At 58.5% G+C, this 27,233-nt stretch overlaps 2 protein-coding genes across 5 annotated transcripts; one reads left to right on the top strand and one right to left on the bottom strand.

The window, feature by feature from the left end:
* Positions 1-3,805: 3,805 nt before the first annotated feature.
* Positions 3,806-15,025, top strand: TADA1 (transcriptional adaptor 1). Of its 4 annotated transcripts, none has more exons than XM_036234706.1 (8): positions 3,814-4,052; positions 7,126-7,217; positions 7,467-7,532; positions 8,358-8,455; positions 9,888-10,097; positions 11,301-11,452; positions 13,004-13,166; positions 13,463-13,572. In XM_036234706.1, exons 1-8 carry the CDS (start codon positions 3,979-3,981, stop codon positions 13,511-13,513), a joined length of 906 nt encoding a protein of 301 aa, XP_036090599.1. In that variant the 5' UTR covers positions 3,814-3,978; the 3' UTR covers positions 13,514-13,572. The 4 variants fall into 4 exon arrangements, with proteins under 4 accessions (XP_036090597.1, XP_036090599.1, XP_036090598.1 ...); XM_036234705.1 differs by having other exon boundaries at positions 13,418-13,528; XM_016148564.2 differs by having other exon boundaries at positions 3,815-4,052; positions 13,566-15,025.
* Positions 15,026-16,174: 1,149 nt separating this feature from the next.
* Positions 16,175-26,725, bottom strand: POGK (pogo transposable element derived with KRAB domain). Its single transcript, XM_016148551.2, has 6 exons — positions 26,588-26,725; positions 25,213-25,346; positions 21,253-21,379; positions 20,463-20,561; positions 18,130-19,596; positions 16,175-17,966 (listed from the first exon to the last, which is right to left on the bottom strand). Exons 2-5 carry the CDS (start codon positions 25,342-25,344, stop codon positions 18,137-18,139), a joined length of 1,818 nt encoding a protein of 605 aa, XP_016004037.2. The 5' UTR covers positions 25,345-25,346; positions 26,588-26,725; the 3' UTR covers positions 16,175-17,966; positions 18,130-18,136.
* Between the last annotated feature and the right edge of the window lie 508 nt (positions 26,726-27,233).

The following is a 27,233-nucleotide window of genomic DNA, read 5'->3' on the forward strand; positions in this document are numbered from 1 at the left end:
ACCCATCATGGTACCTACTGGTGACCCGTGAGCAATGCCATGAAAGTCAAGGGCAAGGCTAAGGTGCCCCACCCTGTACTGCAGAGTCTGGCCTCGAGCTGTTCCATCTGTTTGCCACTAGCCACAGGGCATATTTTCAAATTTAAATTTAATTCCAAATTCACTTTGAGTCTCACCAGCCGTATTTTTCAAGCGCTAAACAGCCATCCGTGTCTACCCTAATCGACAACCCAGCCACAGAACATTTCCATCATTTTAGAAAGTTCCATCAGATAGTGCAAGTCCAGCCTCCATAAAACAGAAAAGAACGATAAGAAAATGAAATCAGGGGCCTAAGGACTGAAAAGAAACCGTCTTCCCCACCCTTGGACAATAGGATTATCCACGTAGACTGCCGAAGAGAATCTGCAAACGGGCAGCAGAGCGCAGCGCTGCACGCGAGACCGCCGCAGTCACAGCGGCGATCACACGGGCCTTCGCATGCCCGGCACGGCGCCAAGGGCTCCACGCGCTGTCGCTGGTACCACTCTCACAACGACCCTCAGGTGGTACTCGTATCTCCACCTTGCCGACATGGAAACTGAGGCCGAGGGGCGAAGGAACCCACCCAGAGCCATGAGCCAGAACAGGGAGCGCTGGGATTCAAATGCCAGGCAGACCAGCTGCAGAGCTTGGCATTTTAGCACTCCGCGCTCGGCCTCCGCTGCATTCCGGGGCACCCTCAAAACAAATTAACATGGCAGGGGGGACGGGGACAGACAGGAAAAGGTGTCCTTCAGGCCAAAGCAAACAGAAAATATGCCAGACTGAGCTCCTTACCTTGGGAAGCCGTGGCCGCCCCGCGGGCCTGCTGCTGCTGTCTGGGGTGGAGTGGACGGGGACCCCAGCGGATGGGGAGCCCAGCAGGCGGCAGGCGCTCTGTTTGGTACAGTCACAGCAATGACCCCCAGGTAGTGAATCAGCTCCTGGGTTTCCAACTGTGAGTCCCAGTCAAATCTCCTAAAATTCTCTTGTCAAGTTCCTGCTCTGCAGTCAGGCGTTTCCGGACGGCAGTGAGAGCAGCTGTTTCTGGATGAGCACCTGCGGCCTTCCTTCCTTCCTTGGGGCGGGGGGCAGGGGGGGGGTAGCCCCGTCTCCATCCAGCATGGTCTCTCTCTCCCATTAGCAACTCCAGTGACAGCGGGTCAGTTTCGAATTCCCACCAAAAACCATTTGGTCCCCAAATGTTTTCAGCACCTTGGAGAAGCCCGTACACGGTCATAGGACCAAGGGGGGTGGTCTTCGCTCGCAGGCCCCTAGAGTGGAAAGAGGCAGAATGAGAAGAGCTGCTTCTGAGAGTCCCCTGAAGGCACAGGAACACCCCGAGGGACCTAAGGGGCCGCGCCCACAGGTGGCTGCCTCTTCGCCTCAGGAGATGCTCATCAGTGGTCCGGCTCCGCCCCAGAGCCTTCCCTCTTAGCGGAACGGTAAACCCTCTGCACTGGTTCTCGGCGCACCGCCCTAATCCTAAACCTTCTCTTACTTGTAGCAACACTTATACCTACTCCTCTCCCTGCGGAGTGTATTTGGAGACGCAGTAAGGAAGATTAAATGCGTCTTAAATCCTGACCGGACAGGGTTAGTGTTCCCCCAGGCAAGGACACCAGGGGGCGCCCCCCGCCACGCCGGCGCGGAGGGAAGGCCACGTGCGCACCGAAGTGGCTGTGCCCTAGCCCGAAGGAGAGGCCTCGCCCGAAGCCATATTTGCTGCCACCTTAGTCTTGGGCTTCCAGCCACCAGAACTGTGAAGAAGTGAATTTCAGTCGGTGGCCTTTGCGACTCTTGAGCCACGAGGCGGGTCAGCAGGGCCACCTCTACCGTGGGAGATCCGCGGGTAACCGCCCCTTGCCCCACGCTCGGCACCGGGACTACCGGATTCAACCAACCGCGGGGTCGGGAACGCGAAACCGCGGTCGTCCGCCTCGGTTGGTTGAATCTGCAGATGCGAAACCCACGGGTAGAAGGGCCGACGGTATTTATGGAAAATACCCGCGCGTTAGTGGCCCCACGTGTTGGTCCAGGGTGACCTGTACTCATAAAGCGTCAGAGGGTTTTCAGCTGGGGCCCGTGGAGAGACCTGTGTTCCAGTTAAGCTGTTTTAAGTGTAATCCTAATCATTTAAGTATTATTCTGGGAAGGACTGCGAAGGCTTCACGGACTACCAATGAGGTCCAAGAAATGCGGCACAAAAAGTGATTAAGAACGGACCGACCTCCTCTGGCGGCATGACGCAGACGCACGTGGTGTCAGGGCCACATGCCTGTCCAATGTTTTCAACCGTAAATCTTCCTAATAGAGCTAGTCTGCAACCTCTAGCTGCATTAAAGCCCGTGCGTCAATACCGATAGATGAGGAAGAACATTATGTTGAATTTTCTAAAACATTTAATTCTAGCAGACATCTATGTGAAGCGCGAGCCACCGCGTACCGGGGTATAACCGTATGCGTGCACCATATGTGCCACGGTACACCACATAAGTATTACAAATTACAGCGACCATTATAATGGTAAACTCAACGGGGCAACTAAGAATATCGACACTATTTTACAGCTGAACGTGAGAGGTCGCCTCGTAAAGCAGAGCTGCGGACTCTGAAACGGAAACCACTCGCACATTTGCCGGAAGTGCTTGGCGAAGGTTAAGGAGTCGATGCCGAGAAGCGCAGTGAAAAAGTCAATCGACAGACACTCCGCTGCGCCAGCGTGAAGGAATTGCTGGCTTATAAATAGGTGTGAAGGACCTAAATATCCCATCTGGGAGAAATAATAGCAACAATGACATTCTCTAGAGCTGGGACATCTCACGACTCCATCAGCATCCAGTCTTACTGCCCAAAGCACCAGCGCCTCAGAAAATACACAGCTGGGAAGAAACGAGCAAGGCCGGGCCAAGCTTTTACGCATATATAAGTAAAATGGCCATGAAAATAATATTTGGGGAGGGCTTGCCTTTGTGTTGCGTTTGGACACATTATATTTATAATCCTCGATGAGGACAAGCTTTTCGCATAAAGTTTATTACAGCATCGCTTTCAACGGAAAAAAGGAAAACAGTCTAGCAACTGGGAAGCGAGTTACTGTGCACATTCTATCTGTGGGGTACGTAGCAGACTGTCGCTAAAATTACAATTTAAAAGACCAGGTACTACCAGAGGAAAATATTTATATGATGACATTAAGATTTGAAAAACCCACCAAGACGCACAATTGCAGATAGGGAATGATTATAAATTATGAGGCACGAGGGGCGTGAGGGAGAAATCTCTCTCAGCTAGAAGGAGTTCGTGGTGGTGCGGGGCAGGGAGTGGTAAAACACTTTTTCTTTTCTCCTTACCCTGTGTTGTCTCTGTATTTCATAATTACATCATTCCCTCAGCTATTGGATCTGAGGAACTGGGGAAACTGAGGTGTAGAAACCACAAATCCCGTCCCCGCGGAACTTTCGTTTTCGTCGGAGGAGGTAGAAGTTAACGAGATAACTCAATTACGTGGCACATCAGATGATTAGTGACGAGAACAATAAGGCAGAGAAAGATAATGAGGTTGACGCCGCACTTACTTTTTGACCTGGAGGGGAGGAGACTTCTCCAGGGAAAAGGCCGAATCCTGAGCCTGCGCGGCGGCGACAGCCTGAAAGGGCGGGGACGCGGCGGCCGGCAGGCGGCGCTGCGCGGGGCCCTGCGGCGGGGCGGGCGGGGCGGCGGCGGGGCGGGGCCGCGGCGTCACGTGACCCGGGGGCGGGGCGGAGGGGCTGAGCCCGCGCCGCGCTCGGGCCCGCGCTTCACCTCCGGGGAGGCGGGCGGGGTCGACAAGCAAAGCGCCGTCTCCGCGCGTCCGGAGCGGGCTGGGCCGGCGGCGCGAGGCCTCGGACGCGTTGGCTCTTCGGTTGTCGGTCGCCGCGGCGGGGCGGCGTGCGGTCGGGCCGAGGCCGGGGAGCAATGGCGACCTTTGTGAGCGAGCTGGAGGCGGCCAAGAAGAACCTGAGCGAGGCCCTGGGCGACAACGTGAAACAGTGAGAGCCCGGCCGGCGCCTCCCGCGGCCTCCGCGCGGGGCTCCGCGGCCCGGGCCTGCGCGGCGGCGCCTCGGGGCCGGGCCTCCCCGCCGCAGGGCCCGGCGCGGCTGCGGGCGTCGGGGCCCGCGGAGCCCGCCCGGAGGGCTTCCCGGAGGCGCGCGCCGCGGGGCTGCGGACGCGGTCGGTAGGGCCTGCGCGGCAGTTTCGGGAGGCAGGCGGAGGGGGCGGGCACCCGGCGGGAGCGGCACTCGCCCGCCCCGCGCCTCGTAGGCGCCGTCCCGAGTATCCCTCGCGACTCTGGGCGCGAGCCCATTAGGTAGACGGGAAGGCCGAGGCCTGGGCTCGGATGCGGGACGGCCGGGCGGAAAGGCGGTCGTTCGGCAGAGGCCCGGGCCCGGGAACTTCACGGACGGGACCGCTGACATGCAAGGCGGGGCTTGGACCATCCCACGGCAGTAGCGGTTATTGCAGTTTTATTTTTCAAGATGTAGGAAGCAGATTTTAAACGTTTAAAATTAGAACGCCCGTGTCGTTGGCGACGCTCCTGCGACGCCCTGCGCTAGTGCGTCGCTGCGAAGGCTTCGCGGCACCCGCTGCAGCAGCGGGCCATCTGGGGGGTTTTCTCCAACACTTTCTCCTTCTCATCTTTCTCTGTCTGTTCTTTATTACGACTGGATCAAAGCTACTTACTTTGAACGTGGTACATGATTTTTCTGTCCCTTTCTTTAAATTTGGGGGTGGCAAAGCTGACAGGCTGCCTCGCAGCCTAACAACATGCGCAGAATTTCCATCGAAGACGTCTTGGAGCCTAAACGGAACAACTCAAAACAAGTTATAATTCCTGAAGATTACTTTAATATTGCGAACGTCAGCAAATCAGACGTGTACAAACACTAGAATCAAAATCTTATTTTGGCCTAACTTTTGAATTCTTAGCAAACATTAACTCCCAAAGATAGATATTCTATCTAAAGTCGTTTTAATATTCATGTCTACTGTCAGACTACTTTTTTGCTTATTTACTTGAAGATTCTCAGTTATTTTAATAGGTAAAATTGGCAGTTTACATTTCATTAAAAATTATAGCTTATTACTTTTGTGATACAGACCGCTAACATTTACATTTTTTTTAAAACACAGTAGACAGTTTATTCCGTTCAGTCTCGGATGCTTAATGATATTTGAAAAACGAACGTTTCCGTACTGTGAGTCTGAAGGACAGAGCTTGGTGATGAGCCGCGGTGGTGACCTCCGTGATCCCACTCATCACACGGGTTCGGGGTTGCCAGGAGTGTTGACCTGGTGCTTGCCCCTACCTTGTCTCCGAAGGCCAGCGCTGGCCGGCTGTCAGATGTTGGTCGCAGAGGCCCTGAGCCCGGAGCGTGCGCACTGCGACCTTCCGCTAACTGCGGTCAGTGCGCCGCTGCGCCAGGAAGCGAGTGGGCCGGCGTGGTCCCGTGTCCGCGTCCCCTTCTCTCACTGTCTTTCTCCCCGTCTGCGCCTGCAGAGTGATTCTTGGTTGAACAGTCTGTGATTTCTCACGTTTCCTCCCCGAGTAGTTGGCTCTGGTTTCTACGGCCCGACCACAAAGGGTGGTCCTCGGCAGGCAAAACCTGTGAGGTCTGTGCCGAGCTCAGCGGTTAATCCGTGGGCAGAGTGCGTTCTGTCAGCTCTGTGCCCACATCAGCTCCCACAAGGTCCGGGGCTTTGCCAACCGACTCGCTGTGCACAGTACCTGGTAGCACTGCATTTTCTTTGGCTGACTCGGTGGTGGTTAGTTTGCTCCAGGGCTTCCTGGCCCGGCCCACCTACACCGGGCACCGTCCTCCTCACCCTCGCAGAGGCCAGCAACGTGGTTTTCAGCATTGTTAAGGGAAACAGCCATTTGTCCACGGGTATGTGGCGAGGTGACGCAGGCACCGGGGCTGGGGAACAATCTTCGGGCTCCTGACAGCCGGCGCTGGCTGCTCAGGCGTGAAAAGCTGGCCGCTGGGGAAGGGAGGTGGCGTTCCGTTGGCACGGTTTCCTGGTGCAGCCTGTCTTAGTTCTGGACCAAGTTCACATGCTCCAGATGCATATGTCTGCATCTTCTTATAAAATAGTGACACGGGACTTTTAAATGATCAGGTTTTTCTCATGTTACTTTCTTCTTGTTGGGTAGAATGGGATGGAAAAAAGACTTGTTTTTCTGTGAGTTTTATTTCATCATTGTTCCCGTCCTTTAAAGAGGCACCTAAGTGTCCACTGTTGATTATCAGCAGTGAGAACATGACTATCATGTGAAAAGTGGTGCCAAGCTCTAGAACCAAGAGGTTTTTTCTTTTTAAACGCATACACACGTTAAGATGTAAATTGTTTTTTAATTGAAGTATAATAGATAACGTTATGTAAGTTTCTGGTGTACAACATAACAATTCGATATTTGTATGTTGCCAAATGATCACCACAATAATTTACCATCCGTTACTGTGCATAGGTAAAAATATTTTTTTTCTTGTGATGAGAACTTTTAAGATCTCTTAGCAAGTTTCACATAGTACAATATCGTTAAGTACAGTTAACCTTAAGTGCAGGGTTCTGGAGAGTAGGTCCTTTAGAAAGGTGACAGTGAGGAAGGACAGGTGTGGCTGTGGTTTTGGCCGATTGACTCACACGTCCGATTCTGTGACTTTCCTTCCTTTCCGGTCCGTGGTATGCTGGTTCCCAGGTACCAGCCTGCAAGGGCTGCCTGACTAAGTGCCCCCGGCGAGCAGCCTAAACCGCAGACGCTCGCAGTTCCGGAGGCTGGAAGCCTGACATCGAGGTGTCAGGAGTGTCGGTGTCTTCTGGGGCCTGTCCCCGTGGCTTGTGGACGGCCGCTGTCTCTTCTCATAAGGACACCTGTCGCAGTGGACCAGGGCCCATCCTGACCACTCCCTTTGAAGGCCCGGTCACACCGCGAGGGGCTGGGTGGGGCGGGGACCGAGCGCCTGCCTCTCGGGCTGCAGTGGCCTTCCCTGGGAGACGGAGCAGGTGCGGCGAACTCCGGAAGAAGCAGGGCCCGTGGTTCTCAGCGCCTTTTCCCCTCCGCAGGTACTGGGCCAACTTAAAGTTATGGTTCAAGCAGAAGATCAGCAAAGAGGAGTTCGACCTGGAAGCCCACAGACTTCTCACTCAGGACAACGGTAAACAGCGCCCTGGGGCGTCACTTCCTGTTCCGCAGGGCTCCCAGATCTGTGAAAAATTGAAGTCTTTTCACTTAAAGAAATGAAAGCTTGGTTTTAATGGCGTGTGAAGTCCTCTTACTAGGTGGATGTTTCTAGCGGAGCATGTAGAGCAGGGGCTCTCCAAAATCCTTAAGAGCGGAGCTTACGGAAGAGTGGGGTCCTTCCTCGTCGGTGTCTGTTTGACGGTGGCACTCTTCCCTTTTCCAGTCCATTCCCACAACGACTTCCTCCTGGCTATCCTCACGCGGTGTCAGATTTTGGTGTCCACACCAGGTAAGGGCGCGGCAGGACCCGCGGTGCCCGCCGGCAGAGCCTCCGCAGTCTGCGCGTGGATCGCTCTCTGGACGGCTCAAGGGGAAATGTTCTGATGTGGGTACAGGTGCTTTTACAGAACCCGTTAGAGCAGGTGACTCCCCAGGACTTACACTGCCTGTCCGTCTTGACTTCCCGCCCAGCCAGCTTTTGGGGCCTGAAGTCAGGAGGAGTGAGGCAGGGAGGGGGTCAGGAGAACACGGAGGGGCCGGTGCTGGGGGAGGGTTTGCCGGAGGGAGAGCGGGGAGCCCCTGCCTCCTTTTCTTGGCCTTGGTTGGGCAGCCGGGCTACAGCCGGCACTGTCCGCTCCGTGAGTCAGACCGTTTTCAGCCCATCCTTGAAGTTCGTTGAGCGCTCACCCTGTGCCTCACACTTCCTTGCTGTCTCCGTTTGCGCGTGCCCCTTACTTTGCTCTGTGACCAATTTTCGTGGGGTCTTGGAAGAGAGAGGAGGTGAGTACCGGGCTCAGTTCTCCCTGTGGAACCGGAAAATCCTGTCCTCTATCGCGTTGCTCACCCGATAAGCCAGCAAAGCACCCAGTAAACACTGACGAAGGATAGGAGAAGCCACTTTGTCTTCCTAAAAAAAGAGTTTTGGTTACAGCTAGACCAAAACACAATTTGAGAGAATTTATGATTTCGTTTAGAGAGTTTAGAGAATAAGTAGAAAGAGATCAGAATTTAAGTATTATTTACTTTCATTACTTGAGCGTTCCATACTTTTTTAGCCCAAAATGAAAACAACTTAGCACTTACCAATTGTCACTGTTTTTTTCCTGTCTCCTAGAGGGTACTGGATCTCTGCCCTGGACGGGGGGCTCTGCAGCCAAGCCGGGGAAGCCCAAGGGGAAGAAAAAGCTTTCTTCCGTTCGTCAGAAATTTGACGTAGGTTGTTCTTCAGTGAGTCTTGGTAACGAGTGATTACGCGCTGGAGCGAGGAGCTGCCTTAAGTTTCTGGATCGTTAGTAAAATACTGGTAGTGGAGTTGAAAAAAGAGGGGGGGGCATCCTTTGCGGAGAAAGGTGTTACTGTTTGTGAAGTGGGTGAGGTTTTCAAAGATTGTGAGTCCAGGCGCCTGAATTTTTACAATTCTAGTTTGTTATTGTGTGAATAGTAATGTTATTAGTGCCTGGTGATTTTTCAGTGATTTAAATCTCTGCCTGTGTTCTTTCCCCCTCCACTATTTTTCTGGAACAAATCGTGTTTCCCAGATTGACTTCTGTCCCAGGGGTCCAAGAGGCCAGTAGCGCCCGGCTGGGCCCTGACCCCCCTCCCCGTCCAGGGTCAGCAGAGAAGCCGGAAAGGCACTTGTCTGTAAGATTTGTAAACACTTTAGAGTAACTTGCCTTTTCTAGTTTATATCTAGGGAACAAAGTGTCCCAAAAGTATCCCTTTTATAGATTTTTGACTGGGTGTCGATAGCTTTATTCATTAACATCAACAAACATTTTTCTACCTTTGCGCTACGCTTTATATCAAGAATATTCAGTCTGCAGGGCGTCAGCATCTCCAGAGAGGTCTAAATAGGTGTGTTCGACATGAAACGCAGCTTTATACCTGGAAAATGGAAAAACGATGAGTGTTGCTGTTAGCGTACTAACTTCCGATGGGGACGAGCCACCCTCGCTACAGAATCTTGTTTGCTGGGCTCGAGCAGGAGCCACCGGGGCGTCTCCCCGGATCATGCAGCCTGTAAACAGACTGTCACACGTGCCCAGTGGAAGGCTGAGGTTTTAGGCTTGGAAAAAGACTGAGAAAAACGGTTTGAAATAGTGTGACCGGGTCTTAGAAAGATTCTGTGCTGAGAATTGTAAATAGAGAATGCTGGTGCGCAGCAGGTACACCGCACGCCGTTCTCTCGGAGGGTGTGCTTTTATGTCTGTTGTTTTGGTTACTTGGGCGTCTTGGGGCTTCGCTGAAGCATTCGCTGTATAGTTAAACGTTGAGAAGCTGCTTACTTACCAATATACTTAACGTGCTCTGACTCATTTGAAAATAGTTTTATGTTTTCTCCTCCTCCCTAATCGTTGCTTTTAGCGCAGAGTCATCTATTCTGTGATTACCAGGATGCTAACTGATTAGAATAAGCTGCTGTGCAGACCACCTTTATCCCCCTGATTCATGTCTTCATATTACCGTGACACGGGTGTGACTCTGAGACGGTTTGCGCATGAACTTTTTATTTTTTTCACCCCAGCGGCATGGTTTTGGCGGCATTGATTTGTGGGCTCTCGAGTCCAATACATTGGTTACTTTTGTTTGTGTCTCATTCCTCGCCACTGTCATGAATAATTTTGAAAAGTTTTCTTACTCGTAGCATAGATTCCAGCCTCAAAACCCCCTCTCGGGAGCCCAGCAGTTTGTGGCAAAGGACCCCCAGGATGACGATGACTTGAAACTGTGCTCGCACACCATGATGCTTCCCACTCGGGGCCAGCTGGAAGGGCGGATGATCGTGACGGCGTACGAGCACGGGCTGGACAACGTCACCGAGGAGGCCGTGTCGGCCGTGGTCTACGCGGTGGAGGTTCGTGCGTCGGTGGCAGGAACGCGTTCGCCGATCGCGGGTGATGAGCTCGTGTGTGGGGGTAAAAGTCGGTGTTGCGAGGAAAGAACCACAACGTCCCCCTGACCTCGGGACGGTCGTCACCGACGACGTTTTCTCCCCGGGGAGGACCACGCCACGTGCCACACCGTGGCCCTCGCCTAACAGACGAAGCTTTCAGAAAAGTTCCTTGGGGCACAACACTCCCGCTCAGCGTGGCGTGTGACTCCTCAGCGAGGGGACAGCTGTTAAGGGGACAGAAATGCGATCGAGGACCCCAACGGTTAGAATCTCGGTCTCGCCGTCCGCTGGGTGGCCGAAGGGCACCAGAGCCGGTGTCTCCGCACGCCCCCGCCCGCCCGCTCGCTTTCATCTCGTTACTCGACCAAGGGCACGTTGGGGTCCGTGGTGCACGGGTGCCGCCCGGGGCCCCCACGTCGCGCCCCCGTCCTCTGGGCCTCCGCGTCCTCACCTGTGCCTCCGTGGTCATGATTTGTAAACATTGAGTGAATTCTTTGTGGCAGTGACACATTGCGCCGTGAAGTCCTGACACGAGAGAACCTCAGTGTGATTGAAACACGGCCCGCCCCGTTGCCGACCAGTGGCTGGGACCCGTTCTGCCTGTGTTCACCTTCTCCAGCCCACTCCTATGTCCTGGGCTCTCGGAAGGCCGAAGGGATATTAAATACCTAATTTTTTGTTTATTTCCTCTATTTGTGTTGTTCACGTGGCTTCTGAGAACCAAGCTGCTTTCCAGGCGAGGATTTCCTTAGCGTGGACGATACAACCAGTAAATCCCAGCTCTCGAAACCTTCTCGTTTTCAACCACATTTCAAGGTGGTTCGCTTCCTTTTAAAAAAGTATTTATTTTTTGTGCCATCATTTAAAGGTATCTGAAAATTATTTTGGAGAGAGAGGAGCCCATTTAGAGAAATAAAAACTCAAATTTTATAGGGAACAAACTCACCTGAAACAGAACTAAATAGAAACAGCGCGTCCCCCTCCTTCCCTCCCCGCGTTTGGCCTGGCCCTGGGGCTCCTTAGGGGACACCGATTCGGTTCCTGCACGTGCCAGCCCGTCCCCCGTCTCCACGACACTAAATGCCAGTGAACACGACTGGCTCACTGGAAGTTCTGTGGTTTGCTCTTAAAGAGGAGTTCACGCTATTTTCCTTGTTTTCACAGAATCACCTTAAAGATATATTGACGTCAGTTGTGTCCAGAAGGAAAGCATACCGGTTACGTGACGGTCATTTTAAATACGCCTTTGGCAGTAACGTGACGCCGCAGCCATACCTGAAGAACAGTGTGGTGGCTTACAACAACCTGATAGAAAGGTATCGCAGCTTCCTGGGTTTGGCGTCTGTTTTTCTGGGGGTCACTGTTCCCTGCGACAGCCCGCCGTCACGTCCTTGGTCCTCGTGCCTCTGAGCGTGAGGCGCCGCTGAGAGCCGCGGTTTCTTTGCTTCGCTCTGCACCCTCGCGTGACACCCAGCGAGTCCTTTGAGCTCTCCTCATGGTGGAAGGGACGCCGCAGAGGTCGGCGGCCGCGTGCGGTCTGCCGCGATGTCCCCATCCCCTGAGGTGGAACGGGGTGGCCCCTGCCGGCGGGACAGCGGCCCTGCTCACAGATCGCGGGCCTGGGGTGGCCAGGCGGGCCGGGCCGGGCCGCGCGGTGCCGGGCGGGGGAGTGGCCGCCAGTCTCCCGGCTCTCGTCACCTTCCGTAGCTGTCGCTGACGAGGGCGCCCCGTGCTGGGTGCTGGCAGCTCGCTCCTGGCACCCTGCTGTGCACACCGCCCAGGACCGCTGTCACGTCCCCTGTCACCCTGTGTGACACGGCGTGCATTCCCTACGCGCCGCCTGTGTCCACCCCTCCCCCCCGTCCTCTCCCCTCCCAAAACATATGTCCAAACTTTAAGTCTTTGGGGAAGAAAAATACTGCTGTTCTCCTCGTGGTGACTGGTGTCTCTGGACCGTGTGTGTCTGGTTGTCTGGTTAGCTGGGGAGAAGGGGCGAAGAGTGGCCGGGAGCCTGGCGGGAGTGAGGATGGGATCGCCAGGGCCGAAGGGCTGGGAGGTGGTGTGGACGCCGCAGGGCGGGCCGCTGACGCCCACCCCACGAGCCGGGACCCGCGAGCGGCCACTAGGTCCCCAGGGCGAAGGCCTCTCCCCAGTCCCCTGCAGGCATGCCTGCCCGGGATCGCTGTTCTTCTCTAGAGAAAAACAAGCCAGAAAGAGCGGCTCCTTGCAGTGGGGAATGCGGGGACAGCGTCTCCGACCTGCCAGCCCCCTGAGCCTCCTGTCCCCTGCGGCCGGCGCCCGCCTCTGGGACAGGCCAGCCGCTGTCGCCGACGGCAGGCCCGGGCCCCCTTCCGCCTTGCTGCGTGCCCTCCCAGACCCTCTCCTGGATTACTGTGTCTGGCCCCCGGCGGGGGCTGCGTCGGGGCCCCAGCCCCGGAGCGCGGCGGGTCCGACTCGTTTTCTCCGCCCTGCATTCCTGCCGTGGCCTCCCTTGTGCCGTGTCGCCTCTTCGGGCTTGTTATTTTTGATGACGATTTCTGTTTCCTTTAAGTAAAGTCTTCTATGCTTTCGACCAGACGCTCCCAAGGGCAGGAGACCGTTCGGTCAGTGTCCCGAGCGTGGTGACGTTTGACGTTGGGGTGGGGGGTCGACGTAGCCGCGCTGCGTCCGCTCCCCGCCTGGCCCGTGGGCCGCCTTTCACAGCGGGGACGGCAGCCTCCCCACGTCCGCACCCGCTCAGGAACGGGGGTTTCCGCTCCGCTTTAAGGCACCTTTCCGGGGTGGGGTCCCGCAGCCCGGCCCCCCGGGAGCCGCCCCGCCGTCACCTGCTCTGTCGCGGGACCGTCTCTCAAGTTGTCTGTTTTCAGCCCTCCAGCCTTCTCTGCGCCCTGTGCCGGCCAGAACCCGGCCTCCCACCCGCCCCCCGACGACGCTGAGCAGCAGGCGGCCCTGCTGCTGGCCTGCTCCGGGGACACCCTCCCCGCGTCCCTGCCTCCCGTGAACATGTCCGACCTCTTCGAGGCTTTGCAGGTAAGGTCCACGTCCGGCTCACCTGGGTTTCGGCCGGGCCCGAGTCCGTCGGCCGCAGAGGCCGTCAGTGGCGCCTCCTCTCCCCGCCCTGCGCCTTCCAGCCCTCATCGCTGGCTCTTAAAGCGCGTCGTCCGAGCCTTGCTTTCCAAACCCGGCCCAGGAGACCTTCTGATTTACACCCCCGCCTCCCCCGTCTCCCCAGAAAGAAGGAAAAGGAAAGGGATCCTCTCGTTTTCTTATTCCTATTTCAGAGCCTCGTTGTTTCCGGTTTTCTCGTCAGCCGCATCGGGGTTCAGTGTGCCCCGGTTCAGCTTGTAGGTCTGTGTGTCCTTCCCGTGTGTTGTTGACCTTCCGCGTATCGCAAGCGTGTGACGGGATGTGCTCGCGTTCTCACGGCAGGTGCACAGGGAGGTCATCCCCACGCACACTGTGTACGCGCTCAACATCGAGAGGGTCATCATGAAGCTCTGGCATCCGAACCACGAGGAGCTGCAGCAGGACAAGGTCCACCGCCAGCGGCTGGCAGCCAAGGAGGGGCTCCTGCTCTGCTGAGGGGCTCAGGGCGTGCGGCCCCCGGCAGGTTAGCCGCTGCGAGGGAGCTGCTTTGGGTCCCCGCTGCAGCACCGAAGTGACTGGTGTCAGTGGAACCCTTCCCGTGGAGACGCCACGTCGAACGCTTGGCTGGTGCTGCTGTGAAGCCACCGACGCACTCCGGTTCAGACGTGACCCTGGTCCGCGTGTTCCCGCTTCGGGGGCAGAGTGGGCCCTGACGGAACCGCCTGCGGGCCCCTGGGGTCGGTGTCCTGTGGTCTGCGTGTGAGGCAGGTGACGTCCCAGAACACAAAAGCTCTAAGAACTTCGTCCCCGCGGCCACGGGACAGCTGTGGGTTCAGCGACGTCATCGGTTCCGTATCTGGCAAGTCTCAGTGTCTGCCTTTCTCTTGAAGAACTGTGTCCTTACATTTTGATTGAAGCAACCCTCAGTGTTAAAAATCAGATACCTCCTTCAATGACCTGTTTAATTTTTAACAGATTTAGGTAGCTCCCTGAAAATCCATTAGTTTCATAGAAAATATGACCTAGAAACGCTGTGCTACTAAAGTCCTTTCTTTGCATTAAAAAATATTGAAACAAAACTCTTGGAATGTAATTAATAACCTAAAATGTCTTCTCATAACACATTTCTATCAGAGGATTAATGTGCCCAAAGACTTTGATTCCCGGGTTCATCTGTTGATTATTTTGTAGAATGTTTTAAGAAGTCCGTGTGAACATGTTGCATTTATGTTTGGTAATTGCCGATTCCTATGAAATATGTTTCTACCCGTTCAAATGATAAAGTGAAAATAATTTACATTTGGCAGTGTTACTAAGAACCAGGTTTGTTTCTTTAGAGATAATGTTATTTTCACTTAAGAGAGCGCTGGTGGGTATGCAGTTGACCCTTGAACAGCGCATGCGTTGGGGTATCGACCCCAGGCGTGGTCCAACCCATGTATAACTTGACTCCTCAAAAACTTAGTTGTCCCCCTGTATCTGCAGGGGTTGGCTCCAGGACCCCCTACTGATACAAAACCCCACGGATGCCCGAGTCCCCTGTCGCGTGGCGTAGAATGAGGCATGCAGCTGGCCCCGCGTGGCCGCGGGCTCCTGACCACCAGCCAAGACCGGTGCCACGTAGAAAAATCCACGTGGTAGGGGACCCGTTGGCTCAACCCCACGGTGTTCCAGGGTTTCTGTAGCTTGAATAACATGTATAAAGCTGTACAAATGGTTCAGTATCTGGATCTGTGTATTTGATTTTGTACTTTAAATGTGACAAATAAATCTTTTGGGAGAAAACTTTATTAAACAGGTAAGGAATGCCGCCTCGCACAGTGAAAACCCATATATGCCATGCGACCTTAGCAGAGACTTCTCAAAAGAATGTTCTAGATGAGAAAAATAAGGTATGTCAGCTCTTCCTTTTGTGACACGGAGGTTAAGACTTAACAAGGGAAAACAAACAGCTTCCGTTGCCGGCACAGGCCCCGCAGAGCAGATGGGACGACGCGCGCCACGTGAGCGTGGAAGGGTGCGAAGCGGCGTCGCCCAGCGCCGCGGTTCTTTCTAGGGCACTGACGCCACGTGTGCTGGAGTCCGTGCGTTCCACAGACGCGGAGGCAGCCAGGGGTCCTGGCTGGGTCCTGCTGCCCTCACAAGGGCAGGTTTCATCCAGGTCCAAACAAACGCCTCCCGGCTCTGCAGGACCGGCCTCGGCTCCTGCAGCCACCTGCTCCGGAGGGACCGCGGGACGCCAGCACACTCCCCTGGCCTCCTGTTTCAGGCCCACGCTCTAAGGTGCGGGGCAGGCAGGCAGGGTGATTCTCAGGGGCAGTTTTCAGGAGCCCCCGGAAGAGTCCTGACACCTCTGCCCCACAGAAGGTGGGTTCCAACTGCGGCACCGCTGCCCACTGGGTTCACGTTTGATTCTGATGGCTTAAAAAGGGGGGATCTCCAGATCATATCTAGTGCTTATTTAATTGAATCTGTGGGCACAGTGAATTGTCAGGACGAATTTTACTGAAAGCACACCGTGAAAGGGCACGAGTTCATCATGCTTCCATTTTTAAAGAAGTTTATGAAAACGGGGATATTAAACTAAGTTTTCTGTTCACCAACATGCTAGCGCTGCTTTTACTCATTTAAGTTGAATACCCCCTTTATGGATTTCAGTAACGGACCATCCCTGACAGCAGCCAAAAGGTGACGGACTGAAGAAAAAGCAATTTCTGCCAGCCCTCCCCCACTGCCCCCTGTACCACGTAGAAGCCAGTTTATAACCCCCCCCCCCCGCCCCACACACACACACATCATGTTTCTTCTTTGTGATCAAAGATACCATTACGTACATGGCCACCCCACGAACACCTTTTTGATTCGAGGGTGTGATGTATTGGTAGAATAAAGTGTCAACGATAATGAAATGTGACATACTAGCAGGTATATAACAAAACCACCGCAGCCTATGGTCTTTATTATGAAAGTTTATTGTTGGGATCAGTTCCTATCTACTGGGGGTACAGCTGTCTCTGTGCTGGAGCAGCTCCAGGGCAGCGGCCACGCTGCGGGACGGCTGCACGGGGCTGAGGCATCGGTCACACTGCGGTCAGTGGAAGGAAGAGCCCAGAAGAGCCCTGACAGCGGGGCCATTGCTCGAGGAATCCCAGCGCGGTGCAACCTCTAAGGCATCATCTGTCAGCGGTCGGCGAGATGCAAGCAGGTGGCGGTGGAATGATCGGGAGTTCAGCCCGTCTCCTCCTCTCCTCTGCACGGTGAACTCCGGCCCCAGCGCAGGGACCCGGAATTCGTTCTTAGAAAATCCTTCAAGCTCCCAAAGCAAGTAAAACAGGACATAAGGAGGACAACGCCAGGAACCAGGAGAATGGAGGATAAATTAAGTGGAGTTGTCAGGAATGGAAACTTCTGGAATGCAAAGTAGCTGGGTTTAGATGCCATTTGAGATGACAAGGAATACAGCAGTTTGTAAGCGGGGACACAATTCAAATATTGAAAGTTAATTCTGAAACCGGAAATGAAGTAAATTCCCCCTCTTGGGAGGGAAACTGGTTTTAAAAAGCGGAGGAAGGTGAATCGCTAATGGGAAAATGAGTACCTGAGTAGAAAGAGGTGTTTCCAGATGCCAAGAACAGGATCCTACAAATGAGCTAGCTGAGTCTACAAGAAGGAAGTGGAAGCCTGCTGCCAGATGTGACATTGGAATGACATTTCCAGCAGTGGCCTTGTCTGGGAGGCTCTGGCATGTTTTCTGTAGCGCTGATAGCTTTGAAGGAATGTTTTCATAACACTCGACTTACGTGGGAATGCAAATCGCTATAGTGTAAAAACTCGGAGACCTCCTCCCACCTACTCCCGCAGGGCAGGAGACCAGAAGTCTACAAACGGCTGTGGCCGAAGGCCCAAGCCGCCGCACCGCCCTCGTGATAAAAACATTAGAAGATGCTCCCAAGACAAGTGTCAGAGGAGTCAGTGAGCCTTGTACCATGCGGCAGCAGATGACCCTGACTCCTGCAGGCAGCCTGAGAAACAGAAGCGCGTGTGTGCTAACTGCCGCCCCAGCCTTAAATACAATAACAATAATAATAGCGAAAAACGGGGCCATCGAATGAGACCCGACGGAAGTCTAGCTGCCACCCAGGCTGGGAAGATAGATAAACCGGCGGTTTATATTCACCTGCCTCTTCCCCGCTAACCTAGTCTGTCTAGAGAAAAGCCATCTGCCGGCACCAGGCCGGGGTCCGAATTGTTATCATTAGTATCTCATTTTTTCTAAAGGAGGAAACGTGTGAGTAGCAGGTAGACATAAGTGACGTGTTTCTACCAAGCCTGCGTGCAGTCTTCACCTGCTGGGACAGGCTCTACTCTTGGAAGCATTTTTAAAGGCAGAAGAAAACAAGGACTCGAGGTCTCGCCACACAGGGGACACCAGCAGGGTGGCACCCACGTGTGTGACGAGCCTCCTGCTGGTGCCGAACGGCCGGTCTCTTCCCCGGGAGGTGCCTTTGTCCGTCACAGTCACACGCTTCCTCTGATGGACACAGGGGGTCACGTCTCTAAGAAACGGGGCAGAAGCAGTTTCTTCCCCAATCACGTCTGTGACGAGATGAAGGGTCCCGGGCGTTTCTGACACGTCGTGGGGGCGGGGAGGGGCGGGCGGCCCCCGGCCCTGCTCCCTGTGCACCCACACGTCGAGGAATCTTCCTGAGGGTCCTCCCCGGCTGCTTCCGACAGTTCCATTCGCTGGAAAACAGAGAGAACGACTTGTGAACCGGCCCCGGGGTTTTAGATGGCGGGCCGGTGGCCTGTGCGCTCCCAGGGGCCCTAGGGGGAGACGGGCCAGGCGAGAGGCCGCCAGGGACACTGGCCACACCGGGGGCACCGCGCGTCCTGGCGGTCCCCTTACCGTCCCCTCAGCGGCCCTCGGTGTCACACTCTCTGGGCGGCTCCCCTCCCCCTGGCAGCTCGCTCTCGATCTCCCACAGGACGTCGTCTTCGTCCTCCAAGGCGCTGGAGATGTGGCACTTCTTGAAGCCCTGGACGATGGAGTCGCTGGAGATGCTGTTCCACGCGACCATGACCCACTCCAGGAAGAGGCCGAGGGGCGGCTTCTTGGCGTTGCCGGTGGGGCTGAGCGCCAGGTTGCCGGCCAGCAGCCAGCTGGAGTACTGCGCCCGCACGCTGTCGTTGAGCGGCTTGTACACCACCACGTCCAGCACCTGCAGCTGCGAGGTCAGGCCGCCGGGGATGACCACCATGTCGGTGTCCATGCTCGCCATGGAGCTCTTCACCGAGTCGGTGGCGTGGCCGCGGAAGCCGTTGACGATCAGCATGCCCCGCTGCTTGGGCAGTGCGCCCGCCCGCCGCCGCCACACCACCTCCAGCCAGTCCTGCATCAGGTCCTCGGTCATCCAGCCGTACCGGTGGCAGCGGATCTCCATGCCGCTGGGGAACTTGCCGGGCGGGATGTACGTGCCCCGCAGGACGATGTAGGGCGGCAGCTTGCGGCCGTCGGCCAGCACCCCGAGCATCGCCGTGATCTTCAGCTTCTCCCGGCCGGGCGTCTTGACCAACACCGGCTTCTCGCCCTGGTTGTCGACCGTCACCCGGGACGGCACCTCCAGGCAGATGGGCGTCTCGTCGGCGTTGCCCATCTGGGCCACCTGGTAGTCGTGCGCCCTGCGCAGCGCCAGCACGCTGCGCTGGTAGGTGACGAGCTTCTCCGTCAGGTCCTCGGGCAGCTGCTGGGGCACCGGGACCTTGTGCCTCAGGGACAGGTCGTACCTGCGCATCATCCTGCGACACCAGCCCAGGCTGGCCTTGAAGCCCTTCTCGGGGATGTTCATCTCCTGCGCGATCTCCAGCGCCTTCAGCTGCATGGCCTCCCGGGTGATGGGGTCCCCCTTGGCCTGCATGTAGCGCACGTACTCGGCCACGCGCTGGTCCACCAGGGCAAAGCGGCCGTTCTTGGGCCCGCGGAAGGCGCGCCGCATGGCGTGGGCGTTCTGCAGCTGCGGCTTCACCTTGCGCCAGTCGCGGACGTTCTTCTCCAGCACGCCGAACTGCTTGGCCGCCTGGCAGTTGTTGGTGCTCTCGGCGAACTCCACCACCATCAGCTTGAAGCCCGCGTCGTAGCTGCGGCGCATCCCGCGGCTGAACGGGAACTTGGCGGCCAGCTCGTCGGCCGCGAGGTCGTACCCCGGGAAGCCCATGGCCATGTAGAAGGGGTACCCCTCGCTCCACTCGGGCAGCTCGGCGAAGTCGCGGGGCAGGCGGAGGCCGAAGCCGCCCAGGGGCAGCGGCGCGGGGCGCGGGGAGGCGGGGCGCGGCGGCCCCGCCCAGTCTGCGCGCTTGACGTCCGTGTCCTCGTTCTCTGCGGAGACAGAGGGGGAGGGGCGGCGACCGTGCCCGTCAGCAACACAACGTCTGCCTTACGCCCCGATGCCTCCGGTGCAAAGGCCAAGGACCCCTTAACGTGAGGGTCGCCAAAGGCACGATCTCTCACGCCGGATGGCCCGTCTTAAACCCTGACCCCCGTGCCAGTTCCCAGGAGTCCCACAGCCACTTCTCGCGGTCAGTGGGTCATCACCGCCTCTCTGCAGATGACGCTGCAGAAGTCCAGTGAGCCGTCAAGGCCGCTGAGCTCGCAAGCAGCAGCCCTGGGAGCCCAACACGGGCGCCCGGCCTGGGGCGCGTAAGGTCTACCTACCGTATCGCATCGAAATGAAGATGCCGTCGGTTGCAAGATGCACCGAAATTTTAAGAGGCATCCTCGATTTCAGAGATGCCGAAGGGCTGGGAAAATGCGTCTTGGACTCAATGACACGTGGCCCTCGGAGTTCTCAGCCACAGGGAAGAAGCGAGTAAACCCTCCTGGCTGTGAGGCCCCACGGCTGCTGTCCTCCTAGCCCTGCATCTTAACGGGGGGCCAGGGTGGCCCCATTCGCCCAGGATGCGCGCTGGACCTCACGCCACACTGCCTCGGTCCGCCTCATCTGCCCCGTGGGTCGCCCGTGGGGACGTCCTGCCCTCGGCGGACAGGGCAGCCCAGAGGCCCAGAGCGCTGAAGGGGGCCCCTCGGCAAACACCAGGAGGAGAGTTTCAGCTCCAGCGCCCATTATCTTTCTGCCTCGCGACCCTGCCTGCCCCTCGGGCGGGCGCCCCGGGACTGAGCCTGGAACCCAGCCCAGCGCGGGACGGCCCCGCGGGACGGACGCCACCCCCACTTCATCGCCCCACCTGCGAAGGTTCCTCCTGGGAACTGCCACGCGTCGCAGTCCTGGGCCTCGCCCTCGCCTTCCAGCCGCGAGATCACGTCCGGCTTCGGGAACGGGAATTCTGTTCACGGGACGTGACACACGTAGCCGCCGCGTTACCGTCTGGGGCTCGGGCAAAGTCAGTCCTTGGCGGCACTTACCCCCTCCCCGGCCCCCGCCACAGGGAGACTTAGGAAAGATGGGGGGGAGGGCCTAGGATGCTGAAGAAACGCGATGGGAAATAGGGTGCCCGAGGGAACTCATGGATCTCGCTGACGAGGGCTGGCCCCGAGGACGCCGGTGACAGTGGCAGTGGACGGATACGGCCTCCGATGCTAATGGCCACTGTCACACCCACGTGTGCAAACTGGGGCGTCCCTCCGGATGCTTACACTGATAGTGTGGCCATCAGGGCTGGGCGGGGAGCACGCGTTCCTTGGGGGTATGTCCCCAAGCTCCCGAGGTAGACAGAGTGGCAAGGAGGCTGCCCCCATCCTAAGGAACATGGGAGGGACAGGCCCAGGCCCACGGTGACGCCCCCTGGGCTACATCTTCCTGGTCTTGATGTGAATGCCTGCGTGACTGAGGGCGGTTCGGAGAGCCCCACATGCTGCTGGCCAGGGCGCCCCGTCCCTGTCCCTGCCAAGCTCGAACCCAGGAGACATGCAGGGCACAGGATGAGGGGGACGGAGGCTGCGGAGGGAGAGGTGCCAGGGGCGCGGGGTGACGGCGGGGCTCCGGGCTGCCAGGAGCCGCAGGAGCACGAGCCTCACCCAGGGACAGGACGGTGTCGTAGTTCATCCTCATGACCTCCCGGTAGAGGGCCCGCTGCGGCTCCGTCAGCACGTCCCACTCCTCGTCGGAAAAGTAGATGGCCACCTCGTCAAACAGGGCGGGCACCTGCAGCAGGACGGGCCCTTCTCAACGGGGCGGCACGGGCCGGCCGGCTCACGCCCGCGCCTCCCGGGGCGGGGCCCTGGCAGGGGGAACTGTCTGTCCACCTGCACGGCCATGCACGGCACGACGGGACACACACACCGGTCCCCACACCCGCCCAGGGCAGCAGCACCCTGAGAACCCCCCAGCCACCGACGCCCAGGCCAGGAGACAGTCCTGCCAGAGCCAGACCACGACCACAACCAGGGGACACCCCGAGGCCCGTCCCCAGCGCGGCGCTCAGAGGGCCTGACCCTCCCCGTCGGGTGGAGCTGGGGCCGGCTGGGCCTGTAAGTGCCATGGGAGGGGTCGCCGCCCGCCTGGGCCTCGGTGCTCCTGGCACTGCCCTCCGGCTCACGGGGTCTCATGCTGGATTCTGAACTCAAAGCAGCCTGGGGGCCGCCGGTCTGTCCCAGGGTCCGAGAGCACGAGTAGACAAGCTGGCGGGAGCCTGGACGGGTGCAGGGGCATACAGAGCGAGCCCCCTGCCTGGACCCGGCAGCAAGCCCCAGGGATGCCGGCTGCCCGTCACCCTCGGCCCACGCGGCTCCCCTGGGGCAGGGGGCGCCCAGCAGCAAAGGCAGCCGAGCCACCAAACCAACCTCCCCCTGTTCGTTCGAACACTTGCTTTTCTCGTCACTACCTTTTATCTTTCGGTCACCAAAAACCCCACTCCGAGGTCATGCTATTCAGTGCTAAGAAGCCACGGGGCCACTCGTTTCCGGCCGGTTACTTGGTGTCACCGCTCCCAAAGCTGACCGTAAGGACCAGAAGATCATTGATGTTTTCCATCAGCTTAGAACGTTGCCGTCTGCCCAGCCTGTGGCTTCTTCCGGTGTCTGGCCATCCATCCCTTAGACATACCGGCCCCTCCTCCTTGTTCCCCAAGTGCACTGTCCCTTCCCTGCCCTGAGAGCACCCCACACGGAGGCAGCACCTACAGGAAATGCCCATGGATGCTCTGTGTTCTTCCCCAGCAACGACCACATTTGATCAAGGAGGGGACAGGCTCTGAGAGGCCTCGTTTCTGGTCCGAGGTCACAGCCAGTAAGCGGCCAGGCTGCAATCTGGACCCAGCGCCACCTGAAGTCCGGGCGGCAGCTTCCGCCAGCAGAAGACGGAGCCCGGCCGGCAGGGCCTGGCGCCTCCTGCGGACAGCCACCACTTAAACATGGTTTCGAACAAAAGACTGAAGCCAGTGCTCTCTGAATTTCCCTTCTCTGGCTCCACTTGAAACAGTTTCAAACAGTCATTAAGTTTTATCTGTCACAAACCTAGTCTGCACTTTGGAGCGAGAGTGGCCCCGAGCCCTCAAGTGTGACGTGTCAGGAGGAGCCAACAGACGGGCCCCAGGCCTTGTCCTCAGGCTCGAGCGGCCTGGAAGGAAGGCCCGTGGGAGTCTTCCGCCCGCCGCTCCCACGTCCAGGCTCCAGACAACCCCTCGGGCCCTCCTCTCCGGAGGAAGTTCCAGATCTAGGCCATACTTATTTATAGTCCCTTTCCCTCGGCCGATGAAACGGGCCGCGGGACTGGCTGTCCTGCCACTTCAGAGGGGCTGTCCCCTACCCCCGACGGGAGCTGCACCCTCTGCCCCCGCAATGCAAGACCAGCCCCCCTGGCCGGGTCCACACTCCACCGGAACGCGGGCAAAGTCCTCGTCTCCGTTTCTCTACTCAGACCTGTGTGCCTACTCCAACTCCCCAGGGAACGCTATCCTCGTGCACAGCGTGGCGCTCACACACCAACGGCTTTCGCCGATCACACTCACTCAGCTCTCTGCAACGAAAGCACACATCTCTTCCCCTGGCTTACTGCCCTGGAGCAGGGTTCTCCAGCCTGGGCTGATGCGGGGCCAGAGAACTCTTGATTGTCAGCCATCCTGGGTACCAGAGGTGTGTAGCAGCAGCCCGGGCCTCTACCCAGGAGAAGCCAGAAGGATGTCCCCGTGCCCCAGCCCCAACCCCGAGTCACGAGAATCAAAGATGTCGCCGGACTTTGCCAAATGTCCCCTGGAGGGGAGGGGGCTGGGGGCAAAACTGCCCAGCGCTCAAAACCAGGTCCGGGTTTGCCTCGTCCACGAAGCCGGTTGAGTGGTCCAGCCTGAATGCGACACCCCCGAACTAACACGCCCCCACCGCACCCCGAATACGGTGCTAGTAATTACGCTCCCTTCTCTGTCTTCCTCGTGAGATCAGCAGCTCCACCAGCCTGGATGCTCTCTAACCGTGGGAGGACGGCAGAGCGCCCGGAGGCCACCAAGGCCACCCCCGCCCCCAGCTCCTCTGTTACCTCGTCCTTTCCCAGTGGAGCGCGGTCTTCCCCTTGCACCTTTCTCGCCGTCCCTACACACTCATTCTGGCTGGGCCAGGTCAGCCTCCAAGCCCAGGGCTCCGAGCGACAGAGGACTGAGTCCTGCCCTCCTGAGTCCCCCGGCTGCAGGGACCAGAACCGGGAGGGCAGGTGGGCGGAGAACGTGGAAGAGACCGGCGCAGCGCGGCCTCCGCGGCGGGACCGGTGAACCCGAGCCTGCGGGTGCGTTTTCCTTTATATTCTTGAGGTATAACAGACGCAGAGCAAAACGCACAAGCAAGTCCAGCTCAGGAGGCTTTTTAAGAACCAATGTCAGAGCACATGCGTACCCCGGGGGCGAAGGGGATGAGCTCTCTGCACCCCAGTTCCCTCACGTGGGCGGGGGGCTGAACTGGGTGACACGAAAGAGTCAAGGCTCTGTGAATACTGATCTTTCCCCCGAAACAAAGCGTAGTCTGTAGACTGATAACGTTCACAAGCAACGGAAAACTGAGCAGAGAAATGTCAATCTGTTGCTTATTTACCACTCATACTCAGTTACTGTGGAGTCCAGTAAGTACTGCGAATAATTATACCTAATTATAACTATAAATATCTGTTGCATTGACTTATTTTCTGCGAGTTTACCCCAGTTCTCTCACACGATTCTGTGTGGCTATGCTCCATACTCCCAGCTGCCTACCAGCCCGTCCCCCAGTCCAGGCCAGCTGGAGATGCAGCCCAGCACCCCTCAGGCCTGTTTAACGAGGTTCCCCCTTCCATCAGCCACAGGTAACAAAGACTCTCTCTCTGCTCACACCTGAGTCAGGCTCCTCTGAGCCCCCTTCCCCACCCGGCCTCCCTCTGGGCTCCGCCCCTGCCCTCAGCCCATTTAGCCCAGTTTCGGCAAGAGTGCTGATAAGTCAGGGAGGACCTCACGCCCGGGATCCCTGACCGTCCCGGCCGGCCGGCCCTCAGCAAGTCCCCGGACCCCAACGTCTCCTCTTGGTGCCCGTCCGTCCACTGGTCCTTCCTCTCCGCCTCCTGGCTAAGAATCCCCACTTGTCTTTACTGGATTCGTGCGGGACCCAGTCTCTCTGTTCCCTATTGTGACGGTCTCAACAACAGTCCTCAACGGAGTCCCTACCACCCTGTCACAGCCATTTTTTTCTTTAACACAGGTCGCCAAGCATGCAGTTGGTGTCAACAACATGCCTCGCACTGAGCAGAGTGCAGGGGACCCAGGGTGTGGGGGCGACTGGGCTGTGGCCCCTTGGCCTCCCCATCCTGCCCACGGCAAGCCGCAGGGCTGCAGAGACTGCTCAGGTAACCAGGTAACTAGGTAACCAGTGCCTCCTTGCCTCACAGCACACTTTTCTTAGGAATGCAAACGGAGGCCTTGGCCCGGCTATTTTTACTTCCTGTCTGCCCAGGAGGAGGCCTACTACGGCCTGGCTCCGGGCGGCCCTCCCGCCAGGTGCGGCCGCCACTCCCGCACACTCACTCACCCATCCGCCCTCTGAGCAGATCCGGACTTTCTGCGTGTCCGTGGGGCCACTCTCCAGTGCCCGGCTCTGAATCTCCTCTTCCTGTTCCTCCACTTTCAGGCTCAAGTTCAGGGGGCAGCCTGTGGACTCCATGTCTGCAAGCGAGATTCGGTTCAGAAAAAGCAGGCGCTTGTGCAAACTCTTCAACAGCAAGTCCGGGGCCTCCACGGCCCTCCTTGGCCCCAAGCACAGCTGGCTGGAGAGGAGTGGGGGTGCAGAGGCGGGCCTGGGGTTGGGGGGGGAGCTTCAGGGAAAGCACCTGGGAGCTGGACGGGATGCATTTAATTGTGATAAAAAGAGGGGTGGGAGGCAGATGCGTTCCCTGGCTGCCTTCCAGTATTTAGAAAGCTACCTGTGGAGGAGAGAGCAGACTGGTTCTGTGGACACCCAAGGGTAGAAGGTGTGTGTGTGTGGGGGGGGGTGTAAACATTCCAGGAGAGTGTAGGAAAGGCAGCCCTCGCACAGCTAGAGCCACCCCAACACTGCGACGCGGGGTGGGGGGCAGCAGGGGTGCTGCTTCCTATCAGTACGGGTGTCTGGACACAGGGCACTTGCTCGGCTGGGTTGTTCCCACAGACCGGCTGAGCCTCAGGAGGTTGGGGAGCCGAGAAGCCCCCGTCACCCAGATCTCCAGATTCAAAGGTTCTGTCCCTGAGCCGGGTCGGAAAATAGTCCTTCTGGAGTTGGTGACACACAGGGAGGGGTGGCGCCTGGATACCCACGAAGGTGCAAAGCTGCTGGCGCCCGGCCCTAGGCCCAGCCCACCGGGCTCGGCCTCCCTGCCGCTGGGCGCAAGTGCCCCCCGGGCCGAGCTCGGAGGACGGTACAAAGGGCCGCGCCCCTGCCCTCGGGGGGCAGGCGGTGCCCAGGTGTGCGGTGGGTGCATCTTGGGAGCCGCATCCTCCCGCGCGCAGCCAGAGAAGATCGCTCCCGAGTTCAAAGTCGGCTTCTACGGCGAAGGCGGCGGGGAGCGGTCCGGGGTGCGCCGCACAGGCTTCGGATCCGTGGGGACCGGGCCCCAACTTGGCCGCGGCCTCCCCGCGGGCGTCCGGGCACGGGTGGGGAGCGAAGGGCGAGGCGCTCGCGGCCAGGCCTCCGCCCGCCGCCCGCGTCCCCGGGACGCTCGGGTCCCTCCAGCCATCTTGTCCCATTTCCTTCCCCGGCGCGGCGCGGCCCGGCCCCGCGCACCTGCCGAGCGCCGGCGCCGCCCGCCGGCCCGCAACAAAGGCGGCGGTGTGGCTGCAGCCTCGGCCCCCGCCCGCCGCGCGGCCGCGGCTCCGGCCCCGCGAGGCTCCCCGCCCGGCCCCGCGCGCCCGCGCCGCCCGCGCGCACTCACCGCCGCGCCGACCGCCGGGGCGCGGGCAGACGCCGAGGGCTCCGGCCCGGCTGTCACAGCGCCATCCCCGTCGTCCCTCCGCCTGCCCGGGCGCGCGGCCCCTCGGGAGGGAGCGCGAGGACACGTGGTGGCGGAGGGCGGGCCCGGCCGCGAGCGGAGGGTGTTGGGAGGCGAGGGGCGGAGCGCGGTGATGTCACCGGGCCGGGCGCCGGGGGACGCGCCCGCGCCCGCGCCCGCGCCCGCCGCTCCCGCTCGCGGCCGTGCGCGGCCTCCGCTCGAGGCGGCGGGAGGAGCCGGGGCGGTGCCGTGACCGAGCGCGACCCGGGTGCGCGCGCCCCCGTCCGTGCGCTCGCCAGGGGGGGCGCCCGGGGCACCCGCGCCTGCTTCGGGGGACGCGTCACGCGGCGCAGACCCGCAGGGGCGGCGGGGGCGGGGCGCGTGCGCGTGTGCGCGCGCGTGCGTGCCTGTGTGTGTGTGCGTGCGTGCGTGTGCGCGCGCGTGAGCTCCGGACGGCCCTGCAGGTATTCCGGCGGCGCGTGTGCAGAGCTCCGTTTGTAACGCGCACGGAGAGCGCTTCCTGGTTTGTGCGGACATCGCCTGCTGGATCACACGCTTGGAATCTCGCGGCCGAAGTAGGCGACCCGGA

This window comes from Rousettus aegyptiacus, unplaced genomic scaffold, assembly GCF_014176215.1.
Source record: "Rousettus aegyptiacus isolate mRouAeg1 unplaced genomic scaffold, mRouAeg1.p scaffold_m13_p_17, whole genome shotgun sequence".
Taxonomy (NCBI): Eukaryota; Metazoa; Chordata; class Mammalia; order Chiroptera; family Pteropodidae; genus Rousettus; species Rousettus aegyptiacus.

Bases quoted from the DNA above. Each gene is read 5' to 3' on its own strand.
- POGK (XM_016148551.2), bottom strand. From the start codon at position 25,344: ATGGAGTCCACAGGCTGCCCCCTGAACTTGAGCCTGAAAGTGGAGGAA. The intron at 20,562-21,252 runs GTGAGGCTCGTG...TCCCGTGAACAG, and splicing joins CGACACCGTCCTGTCCCTGG to AATTCCCGTTCCCGAAGCCG. The intron at 19,597-20,462 runs GTGGGGCGATGA...CTGTCTCCGCAG, and splicing joins CCCAGGAGGAACCTTCGCAG to AGAACGAGGACACGGACGTC.
- TADA1 (XM_036234704.1), top strand. From the start codon at position 3,979: ATGGCGACCTTTGTGAGCGAGCTGGAGGCGGCCAAGAAGAACCTGAGC. The intron at 4,053-7,125 runs GTGAGAGCCCGG...TCCCCTCCGCAG, and splicing joins CTGGGCGACAACGTGAAACA to GTACTGGGCCAACTTAAAGT. The intron at 8,456-9,887 runs GTAGGTTGTTCT...TCTTACTCGTAG, and splicing joins CCGTTCGTCAGAAATTTGAC to CATAGATTCCAGCCTCAAAA.